Source organism: Garra rufa, chromosome 17 (genome assembly GCF_049309525.1).
Source record: "Garra rufa chromosome 17, GarRuf1.0, whole genome shotgun sequence".
Taxonomy (NCBI): Eukaryota; Metazoa; Chordata; class Actinopteri; order Cypriniformes; family Cyprinidae; genus Garra; species Garra rufa.
Genome location: NC_133377.1, coordinates 44,347,956 through 44,360,455, shown reverse-complemented (window position 1 = coordinate 44,360,455; position 12,500 = coordinate 44,347,956). Strand labels below are relative to the sequence as shown.

At 32.6% G+C, this 12,500-nt stretch overlaps 1 protein-coding gene across 1 annotated transcript in view; it reads right to left on the bottom strand.

The window, feature by feature from the left end:
* enpp2l (ectonucleotide pyrophosphatase/phosphodiesterase 2-like) overlaps positions 1–12,500 on the bottom strand; it is a 31,104-nt gene that overhangs the window by 1,966 nt on the left and 16,638 nt on the right. Inside the window, exons 16-20 of the mRNA XM_073822167.1 lie at positions 10,318–10,457; positions 10,121–10,244; positions 8,211–8,288; positions 4,527–4,659; positions 4,153–4,306 (exon numbers count right to left, since the gene is read on the bottom strand). Of these exons, the coding sequence (XP_073678268.1) occupies positions 4,153–4,306; positions 4,527–4,659; positions 8,211–8,288; positions 10,121–10,244; positions 10,318–10,457 (629 nt within the window). The remainder of the gene's footprint in view (positions 1–4,152; positions 4,307–4,526; positions 4,660–8,210; positions 8,289–10,120; positions 10,245–10,317; positions 10,458–12,500) is intronic.

Genomic DNA, 12,500 nt, shown 5'->3' with positions numbered 1-12,500 from the left:
AATTCAAATATAAAAAAAAAAACTAAAAATAGAATACTCGGAATTCAAATATTGAAATTGAAATATAAAAAAAAAAATCTAAAAATAGAATACTCGGAATTCAAATATTGAAATTCAAATATATATATAAAAAAAACTAAAAATAGAATACTCGGAATTCAAATATTGAAATTCAAATATAAAAAAAAACTAAAAATAGAATTCTCGGAATTCAAATACTCAAATATTTAAATTCAAATATTATAATATAAAACTGAAAATCAAATACTCTGAATTCATATATTAAAATACAAAAATTCAAATATTCAAAAAAAAAAAAAAAAACTAAATATTGAATATTCGGTATTCAAATATTGAAATTCAAATATTTTTATGAAAAAAAAAATGAAAATCAAATACTCGGAATTCATATATTAAAATATTGAAAATCAAAAGCAAATATTAAAAATCAGAAATTCAAATGATCAAATTCCAGTACTAAAATTTTAATATTTAAACACTAAAAACCAAATAGTCAAATGGCAATAGACATCATCCAGTAAGAGTACTGAGCTATAAAATAAATGTTGATTTTTGTATGCCATGCCAGCCAAGCTAGAAACTAAAAGTTTCTGAAAAATAAATGATGGTTTCACTAGATAAGATCCTTCTTCCTCAGCTGGGATCGCTTAGAGTCCTTTAAAGCTGCATTTAAACTACATTTTGGAAGTTCAAACTCAATGCCCCATTGAAGTCCACTATATGGAGAGAAATCCTGAAACACTTTCCTACAAAAGCAGTTTCTTTACGACTGAAGAAAGAAAGGAATGAATACATTGAATGACAACAGGGAGAGAATGTTATTTGCAATTTTTTGTTCTGGAAGTGAACTTCTCCTTTACAAGCTACAGGTGTGTGCCAAAAAATTTTAATGTCGAGGGAAAGTCCATTTATTTCAATAATTTGTTTCAAAAAGTGAAACTTGTATGTTATATTAGTTCACGACACACAAAGTGAAATATTTCAAGCCTTCATTTGTTTCAATTTTAATGATTTTGGATTAAAGAAAAAAAAAAAATCCAATCCAGTATTTGACAAAATTAGAATATCATGACAAAGTTCAACATTGTAGGCTCCCTGTGTCCCAATCTAGTCAGATAATTATCACAAAACACCTGCAAAGGTTTCCTCAGGCTTTACATTGTCTCAGTCTGGATTAGTAGCTTCAGAATCATGAGGAAGAGGAAGAGGAAAATCTCAAAAGGCAATTGCAAAAGAAGCTGGATGCTCACAGAGCGCAGTATTGAAGTATATTAACAGAGTGTTAAGAGGAAGGTAAAATGTGGTGCACAAGTGACAGGGATGACCGTAGCCTTGAGAGGATTGTCAAGCAGAAATCTGGGGGAGCTTCATAAGGAGTGAGACTGAGAAGAACTACATACAGACGTCTGCATGACAGCGGCTACAGCTGGAGAACTCACTCCTGAACCAAAAACAACGTCAGAAGCATCTGTGCTGGGCTACGGAGAAAAAGAACTGGTCCCAGAGTCTGGAGGAAGAGCGGAGAGGCACAAAAGTCAAGCTGCTTAAAGTCCAGTGTTTAGTTTGGCCAATATCAAAGCATCTTGCGCTCCATAACACCTCAACTGTGTCAAAGGCTGATCGCCGCCTTGATGCTGGAATTAGTGCAAAAGGAGGCCTGAGGACATAATACAGTACTTTAACACACTTTTCAGAAGGCCAACATGTGTTTAAGATCCTATTGGTCACATGAAATATTCTAATTTTGTGAAATACTGGATTTGTTTTGTTTTGTCTTTAATACGTAATCATCAAAACTGAAACAAATGAAGCCTTGAAATATTTCACTTTGCGTAATGAACTAATACAACATGCACGTTTCACAATTTGAAACAAATTATTGAAATAAATGGACTTTCCCTCGAGATTCTAATTTTTTGGCACATACCTGTATTTTTTCACTTCAAATTTAGATTTTGAAATGTTGCGAGTTAGTCATAAAGGCTAAAGCAGCTGGTATTATAAAGGTTTTATTTGAACTCTGTCAAGACTGATTCACGTCTGAACCGCAGACTTTAGCAAACTCAGCTCTTTCCATACTGTACTTTTCCCATTACGTTAAAAACATGACATGTACTATCATTTACTCTGGTGAATCATAAAGCAGTGTCACTGTGGCTTAATTAACAGCTCACTCTGTGTTTGTGTTTGTGTGTGTCTCTGTAAGTGTGTGGTCTGGACTCTAAATGGCTCCATCTGCTGGTCAAACATCGATCTGCATGATATAAATAAACTACATGCAGCATATTATTCACTAACAATAACTATGTATGAATAATGTAAATTACTTACAGCTGAGGTCAAAAGTTTACATCCCCCTTGCAGAATCTGCAAAATGTTAAATATTTTATCAAAATAAAAGGCATCATACAATATGCATGTAGTTGTTTATTTAGTACTGACCTGAATAAGATATTTCACTTAATAATGTACTAATAATACAGTCCACAAGAGAAAATAATAGTTGAAAAAATTTCAAAAGTTTACTTCTTGATTTTTAATACTGTGTTGTTAGCTGAATGATCCACAGCTGTGTTTTTTGTTTAGTGATAGTTGTTCATGAGTCCCTTGTTTTTCCTAAACAGTTAAACTGTCTGCTGTTCTTCAGAAAAATCCTTCAGCTCACACAATTTTTTGGTTTTCCAGCATTTTGTCTATTTGACCCTTTTCCAGCAATGACTGTAAGATTTTGAGAACCATCTTTTCACACTGAGGACAACTGAGGGACTCATATGCAACTATTACAGAAGGTTCAAACACTCACTGATGCTCCAGAAGGACAAAAACATGCATTAAGAGCCGGGGGTGAAAACTTTCGAATAGAATGAAAAATATGTACATTTTTCTTATTTCGCCAAAATATCATATTTTCTCATTTAGTACTGCCCTTCAGAAGCTGCAGAGGATGCTTACATGTTTCATAGAAGATAAAATAAGTTACATTTACCCTGATCTTCAAATTCAAAAAAGTTTTCACCCACGGCTTTAATACATATATTTTTCTTCTGGAGCATCAGTGAGTGTTTGAACCTCCTGTAATAGTTGCATATGAGTCCCTCAGTTGTCCTCAGTGTGAAAAGATGAATCCTTTCCAACAATGACTGTATGATTTTGAGATTCAAATACACAAAAATGCTGGAAAACCAAAGAATTTGTGTGAGCTGAATGATTTTTCTGAAGAACAGCAGATAGTTTAACTGTTCAGGACAAACAAGGGACTCATGAACAACTATCACTAAAAAAAAAAAAAAAAACAGCTGTGGATCATTTATTTTTTTCCCCTGAAATTCAAAGTATTTTTTTTTTTTTTAGAAAATTCAAATATTTAAATTCAAATGTTCAAATTCAATAATTCAAATTGAAATTGAATTGAAATACTAAAAACCAAATACTCGATTTCAAACATTTAAATATTGAAATTCAAATATTAAAAAACAAAAAAAAAAAAACTGAAAATCGAAAACTCGGAATTCAAATATTCAAATATTGAAATTTAAATATTTAAAAAGAAAAACTAAAAATCAAATACTTGGAATTCAAATATTCAAATTTTGAAATTTAAATATTTAAATAGAAAAACTAAAAATCAAATACTTGGAATTCAAATATTCAAATATTGAAATTTAAATATTTAAATAGAAAAACTAAAAATCAAATACTTGGAATTCAAATATTGAAATTCAAATATTAAAAAAAAAAAAAACTCAAAATCAAATACTCGGAATTCAAATATTCAAATATTGAAATTTAAATGCAAATATAAAAAAATCAAAAATTCAAATGATCAAATTCCAATAAACTGGACATTTTTATAAATTTAACTATTATTTTCTCTTGTGAATATCTTATTCAGGTCAGTACTAAATAAACAATAACATTCATTTTGTATGATTCCTCTTATTTTGCTAAAACAAATAACATTTTGCAGATTCTGTATGTAAACTTTTGACCTCAAATGTAGATGCACAGAAGAACATCTTACAAACACTTGGCACGTGTGTGTGTGTGTGTGTGTGTGTGTGTGTGTGTGTGTGTGTGTGTGTGTGTGTGTGTGCGTGCGTGCGTGCGTGTGTGTGTGTGTGTGTTACTGACGTTGCAGCTCTCGCTGTTGTCCGCTCTGTGAGGCAGGATGAAGCATGTGACTCTCAGATCTCCGTCACACTCGTCCAGCGTCTCGTTCAGATTCTCACAGCTGCTGATGATGCTGTAGAAATGCGAGGGGATGAAGACGGAGCCCAGTGCATGCCTGCAATAGATACACAACAGGAAAGCAGTTCAGAAACATACATTTTTAATCATTTTATATAGCAAAATGTGAAAATAAAATATAATTAAATTATATTTAATTGATAATAATTATTAGAAATAAAATAATTACTAAAAATAAATGGAATAGAATTATTATTTTGTTTTAATGATTTAAACGTGTTAATATAACACAAGGGTCAGGGGTGTGCATTTCTCACTCTTTGATCTTCTCCTCCGTGTCTCTCACTCCGTCATGGTTGTGGTCAAATATGGGTCCCATGATCACATTAATGCCGTTATTCTTCAGACTGTATCTCCTGAGGACGTCCCTCTGCAGGAAACTCCACACTCCTACACAAACAAGTCTATTAAGTCTCATTTCTTTCTGAACGCGTTCATTCCTAGATGCGATGTTTCTTATTTTCAGTCTCATGTTGTTCTGTGTGAACCGCAGCAGTGTATGGAGCTAAAATACATGTAGCTTCAATTTTTTGTTTTGTTTTATCAAATATACTTCACAAATGCTTTAGCGAATCCACATGCACAAAACGGTTCATATTTGCACATTTCTGGATGATTTTACATGAACAAACTAATTGACCATATGTGACCCTGGACCACAAAACCAGTCATAAGGTTAAATTTTACAAAACTGAGATGTATACATCATAGAAAAGGATAGGACAATATTTGACCGAGATACATCTATTTGAAAATCTGGAATCTAAGGATGCAAAAAAATCAAAATACTGAGAAAATCACCTTTAAAGTTGTCCAAATTAAGTCCTTAACAATGCATATTACTAATCAAAAATTACATTTTGATATATTTATAGTAGGAATTTTGCAAAAAATCTTCATGGAACATGATCTTTACTTAATTTCCTAATGATTTTTGGCATAAAAGAAAAATCAATAATTTTGACCCATACAATGTATTTTTGGCTATTGCTACAAATATACCCCAGCGACTTAAGACTGGTTTTGTGCTCCAGGGTCACATATGCATTGAGCGTTCTTTAGAACTTCAACATAATGATAAGCAGCTGGTAAACTTCCGCTGAAGCTGATTTTATGTGTGTTATAAATCGCTGGACACTCTTGAGACTCCTCTACTGCCTCGCTCTTATCAGAAACTGAGAAAAATAATAATTGCAACATCGTAAATAATGATAGCGGCATGAACATTCAGTTTGATATTATTTAACAACATATCCTTTAAATCCCAGGAGAGACCCTGCATAGTATTTAAATGCTGACAGCTAAACACTATCATAATGTGTTTAGGCTAACGGTAGCTAGCTAGCAACACTTCTCTTCAAGGACATCTTAATCGTGTTCTTGATAACCAGTAACTTGTCTTTATAGTCATGAACACATTTTTAAAATCTTGTAATATTTTGAAACCTTTATTATTTTTCAACTCTACAGCAGTGCGATAAAATTCACTTGAAAGATTCACTTTCATTAATGAAGACCACATGAAAAAAATGTCTTTTCACAGTCTTTAGAAGATGAAATTAACAATATAACCAGAAGATGGCAGCAGAGGGTCAATCATTGGCTGCAGCTGCCATTTCAACTCCATAGTTTTTTTCAAGACGTCTTGCTTTTTGATTTATTACGAAATTACTAGTTTAATAAATTGTAGTATATTTACTATAATAACACTATAAATAAGTTAAATATTAATGGTATAAGAATTAAATAATGCACTCAATATGAATTTTGAGTCAGAGTGGCTATGCTTACATTCAAGCAAATAATCTGTTTGTAATCAGATTGACGGCTCAATCAGACTGAAAATCCTTCATGTAAACACCTCAATTGGATTGGAAACTGAATCTGAAAGGACTGTTTTAGACTATTCTGACCAGATAGAGTCAGGGGCTCTCATTTACTTCACTCTCTGAAAGTTTTTTGAGTTTAGGAAGAATTTCATTGATATTATACAAATGTTTTACAAAGATATCAACCGTTCTATTATTCTGAATACAGGAACCTCTAAAAGATATGGAGTTCATCGTAGTGTTTGCCAAGGTTGTCCGATTTCCCCCTTTCTGCTTTTATTAGTTGCTGAACTTCTCTCTAGTCAAATGTTAAACAAACAAAGCATTTTGGGATTAAAAAAAAATGTTTGATAGTGAAGTCAACATTTCTCAATTGGCAGATGACACTGCATTATTTTTTACGAAGTAAAAATCAAGTAAAAACAGTCTTGGATTGTGTTTCCAAATTTACTAAATCTTCTGGTCTAAAGCTTAATCTTTATAAATGTGAAATAATATTCATACACGATTCTATAGAATTATCTATTGAAAATATACGGTTAAATATCTGGGAATCTGTATTTCTACACTGCAAAAAAATGCTTTTCTGACTTAGATTTTTTTTTGGCTTGTTTCCAGCCAAAATATCTAAAGTTCTTAAATCAATAAGGATTTTCTAGATGAGTACACAAGACAAAATTAAGTGAGTTTTTGCTTAAAACAAGCTAAATAATCTGCCAATGGGGTAAGCAAAAAAATCTTATTTCAAGCAGACAACTAGATTATTTTTCTTACCCCACTGGCAGATTATTTTGCTTGTTTTAAGCAAAAACTCACCTAATTTTGACTTCTTTTTACTAAAAACAAGATAATAATTTTTACTTGTCAAGAAAATCCTTCCTGGTTTAAGAATTTTTAGATATTTTGGCTGGAAACAAGACAAAAAAATCGAAGTAAGAAAAGCATTTTTTTGCAGTGAGCAAAGCTATTGCAAAAGGGTTGATACAACCAATAAATAATCACCTCTCCTTTAAAAGCAATGAACGGACACTTCCAGAATTAAAAGTTGATAGTATCAAAATATTTTCTTCCTCTTGTAATAATACAAATATTAGACAAATTTTGCAATCAAAACATAAAATTCTTTTGGAAATTCAAAAATTCAAAAATTTCTGACATTAACTGGAAAGCGACCTGATCAAATACTTACAAATGCTGTATTTTGAATAAAGTTAAAGAGGTGCATTTTAAAATACTTCATGTAAAGTAGCACTTTCTAAATTCATGGACATTGATAATACTAGTATTTTCTGTAACACACACGAGGAAGACTGGTGTCATTTGTTGTATTATTGTGATTTGTCTCTTAGTTTTTGGTCCAAAGAAATGTTAATTATATACCATCTTTAAAAGATGTTATTTGTACTTATACACACAAAGTAAAACGATCGAGTATGTCGGTGCATACCAAAGTGTAATTTCTTTTTATCAGAATGCTCTAGTGTCTCTAATGCAAATAATAACAAAAAGAATGACACATTGTTACATTTTATGTAACAATGAAATGTTACATTAGCAACATTTGAATATGGCTTAAAGAAAAAGGAAGAAAATTTGTTTATTTATCTATTTTTCTCCTCTTATTCACTGTTCTACAGTTTAAGGTTGCTCTTCTATTTTGTGGATCTGGATTTACGTTTCAATATTTCTGTAATGTTCAATCATTCTTCTTTAATAAAAAAAAATAAAAGAAACTGTAAGGACTATGCATGTGCAATGACACAGAAATAGCTTAATGACTATATTTATCCAGAAATGGAGCCATTATTATTCTGCTGTTAAAAACATATAAAGAAACTGTAAAGGAGAGTGGTTATTATGTGCAAACAGTGAGAAACTCTATATTTGTGCAGTGTGCGCATGTAAAAAAAAAAAAAAAAAAAAAAAAAAAAAATTCAAATTTAAAGCTTGTGACATATAAACTTGCACATCAACCCAACTTTATTTAGTAAACGTTACATTCAGTTTAGAATGTAGTCCGACTGAACCAAAAATTGTGCATGTAAACGTAGCCAGTGTGAATGAGCTCATGCATTTGTGATCATATTTTGAAAATAAATTAAATGTACTCACTCTTGAAGGCAGGATACATGGGAACCGTGTTTGTGACGAGTGAAGCTTCATATCTGGATTCAGCCGTAACGGAGTAATCTACACAGATCAACAGCAGTCATTCATACAGCAGTCATTTACCTGTAAAACATCTTCATCAGCAAAGACACTACAGGAAAAACTGTAGTGTTGTTGTTTTTTTCCATGCACTTTTCTTTAAGACTAGTGCACAGAATCCAAAATACACTTTTACTTATTTATTCCACAGCACTTTATCCATTTGCATCTGTAGATCTCTAATCCATATCTTTAAAAGAGTTTTTTCTCTTACAAACACCAAACTTTACAGTTTTATTCCAGTCTATATTCTGGTGTTCATATTTCGTTTACACTGATTTATACAACATTTTACTTTTAAAAACATGGTGAAAATGCATTTTCAGCATTTTCTGATCTATGGTGTGATAAAAAGAACAATATTCAACATTTAACTCTAATATGTGACCCTGGACCACAAAACCAGTCATAAGGGGTCAATTTTTACTAGTAAAAATCATAAATAAGCTTTCAATTGATGTATGGTTTGTTAGGATATGACAATATTTTCCAAGCTGAGATACAGCTATTTAAACGTATGGAATCTGAAAAAAAAAAAAAAAAATCTAAATAATTGAGAAAATCACCTTTAAAGTTGTCCAAATGAAGTTCTTGGCAATGCATATTACTAATAAAAAAATTACGTTTTGATATATTTACGGTAGGACATTTACAAAGTCTCTTCATTAACATTTTCTTAATATCCTTAAAAGAAGGAAATAAAAGGAACAAAAATCGATCATTTTGACCCATACAATGTATTTTTGGCTATTGCTACAAATATACCCCTGCTACTTTAAGACTGGTTTTGTGCTCCAGGGTCACATATGACAACAAATTCACACAAGAATTATGAACCAATGTTCAAATTTCTGTTCTGGATTTAATTAGGTTGAATTAGATAATGCCTGATGATTAAACATAACATTTCAGAAATCTTGAAAAACAATAGTCTTAAAGGGGTCATCGGATGCTAAACTAACTTTTCCAAGTTGTTTGAACATTACTGTGTGTTGTCAGTTTGTGAACACAACCACCCTACAGTGATAAACATCCACCCAGTGGTATTTGTTTAATCTTTAAAAGTAATATCCCCTTTCTAAAATCAGTTCATTCTCAGCTTCTTGTGGGTGTGACGAAACACAGTTGATTGACATGAGCGTCTCACCTTAGCCCCGCCCTCACCAAGCTCAAACAGTCCGACTCTGATCTCCATTGTGTGACTCAGGAGCAGAGGAAGACTCTAATTGAGCAATTGAGGTGTTCTGTTGTTGGATGTCATAATGAACTTTTTTTTTTTTTTTTTTAAGGAAAGTGCCGATCCCGATCTACATATGCATCTATGTTCATGTGAATCATTCGTGATGCAGCTTCACCCACAGCTGAAATGAGTATAAGGTATAAGGCCTTTCTTAATTATGTGCTTATTGGCAAGTTTCACCGATAAACGCAGCTAAATGCGGCTAAACGCGGCTAAATGCGGCTAAAGTAAACATTACAGCTCATAATCCCTCAGCAGAGAGGGGCGGGGCGAGCAGAGCTCATTTGCATTTAAAGGGCCCATGCAATAAAATGAGCTGATATTTAGCAGAGCTGATTTTGACAAGGTAAAAGGGTGTTTTTTTACACTACTATTGAGAATTTTTAACCAAAGTATATTACAGACTTTTTATTAAGACCCAAAAGATTCATATGAACTTGTGGAAAATGGGCATCCGATGACCTCTTTAATGTACTGTGATCATTCAGCTGAAGTATGGTGAGATCCGTAGTGACTTGTGTCAAAATAAATGTTACATTCATGGTGATTTGAGATGAGCAGACGTGTGACTGACCCGGCGGGTAGAGAAAGGCGTGTGTGACTTCGGTCTCCTGGCTGTGTGAGTTACATGTGTGTGTGATATCGAGACGAGGGTCTGCTCTCACACACTCGCTGGACGACACCAAAGGAACCTCCATCTGGACACAAACAAACAACCAATGAGTGTGGTGCTGTGGCTCAGACAAACACGTTCATTAGCGGTCTGTGCACCTGTGCTGTGAGTGTGAACTGGCTCCACAGCGGCATGTTGATGACGTGACTGTAGCCGCTGCAGTAATCCGACTGACACAGCTGTGTGTAAGACGTCTGGAAGAGAACAGCTGGACGGCCGAACGGCAGGTGTGTGACGTCTGCGCAAACACAAACACACAATACAGATATCACAATGACACACTCAAGACATTCATTCATGCATTCTGCTTGGACAATACACTAAAGGAGAAGCTCACTTCCAGAACAATTTACAGACCAGATAAAAAAGTTTATCAAATAATATTAAAGGTGCACTTTTATGGTTTTAAAATTTCACATTTTTCCTCTTCTCTAGCTACCATCTAATCTAGGTGTGTAATAAATCTGGCATTGTGTATTTTAGGGGCAGCCGTGGCCTAATGGTGAGGGAGTTGGGCTTGTAACCCAAAGGTTGCCGGTTCGATTCCCACACCGGTCGGGATGAACAGCGCTCTTTCCACCTTCAATACCATGACTGTAGTGCCCTTGAACAAGGCACTGAACCCCCAGTTGCTTCACTTCTCACTGCTGTGTGTGTGCGCACTTGGATGCAGAGGACCAATTTCGAGTATGGGTCCCCATACTTGACAATATGTGACCCTGGACCACAAAACCAGTCATAAGGTTAAATTTGACAAAACTGAGATTTATACATCATATGAAAGCTCAATAAATAAGCTTTCTATTGATGTCTGGTTTGTTAGGATAGGACAATATTTGGCCGAGATACATCTATTTGAAATCAGAAATCTGAGGATGCAAAAAAATCAAAAAGACTGAGAAAATCACCTTTAAAGTTGTCCAAATTAAGTTCTTAACAGTGCATATTACAAATAAAAAAATTACATTTTGATATGTTTACAGTAGGAATTTTACAAAAAATCTTCATGGAACATGATCTTTACTTAATTTCCTAATGATTTTTGGCATAAAAGAAAAATCAAAAATTTTGACCCATGCAATGTATTTTTGGCTATTGCTACAAATATACCCCAGCGACTTAAGACTGGTTTTGTGGTCCAGGGTCACATATGTCACGACTTTCACTTTCACTTTTTTAACTAGTGTTGGCTCTTTGAACAACTGCTTTTGTTAAGACACTTTAAATTAAAGGATCTGGCAAATGCATAAATCTAATAGTTAAAATTAACAAAAATCAATAACTGATCAAGTACATTAAACAAATCAGTGTCTCCTGAAGCACAACTCACCATAACAACTGTATAAGAGACTCAATGTAGTTTTGTGTCTCAACCACAGATGGCGACAGAGAGGATATTCAGTCCTTTAGAAATCAGAGTAATCAACTTTTCTCACATTTCCGTTTTTTTCAGCAGTGGAAGTCATTATAGTTGGGTGAAATCTGAGAGCAGTGAATGGGAGGCTACCACAAATGTATTTTTTGCATTCCCACTTGCTCAAATAGTAAAAGAAAAACTCCATGATAGTGTTTTCATGACTTTCAATCAAAAGGAAAAAAAAAAAAAAACTAATGAGAGAGAGACTGATATTAGCAGTCAAATTTACCATCTCTCCCACAGACGCTGTATTAGAAACACCCTCACATTAATGTTAACTATTTTTTTTGTAACCTGAGGTAAATGTAGATAAATATAAAAATATATATAAATATAAAAAAACTTGAAGGATTTATGATGCCAATGACTATTGAAACACATCATCACAGCCTTACGAAAAGGGTCCATAATAATAATAATAATAATAAGACAAAGAAAATAAATGCATTATTACTAAAAATTATTTTAAACCATTCTTTTTATTTGTTGAGTTGTAACAATATGGCTTTTAGCTTTACTATCTCCATCTCTGTAAACAGGTTTTAGTATTTAGTTTTTTAAAATGTTTGGCCTATTAGTTTTAATTTAAGAATACAGTAGATCTACATTGTGTATAATAATTTTTATTTATTATTTTAGATAGATACATGCATATATGGTACTTTTGATCATTTTGTTTTGTCCTTTTTATTATTATTACCTTTTTAAATATCAATATACTTTTATTTAGTACAAGATGAACAAAAAAAGCAATTATCTGAATTTAATTTTAAGTTTTTTTTTTTTTTTTTTACGGTTAAATAAGTAACAATTTTTTTTCTTGGTTTTAGTTTTATTGAACTATAATAACCCCAATACATGCAT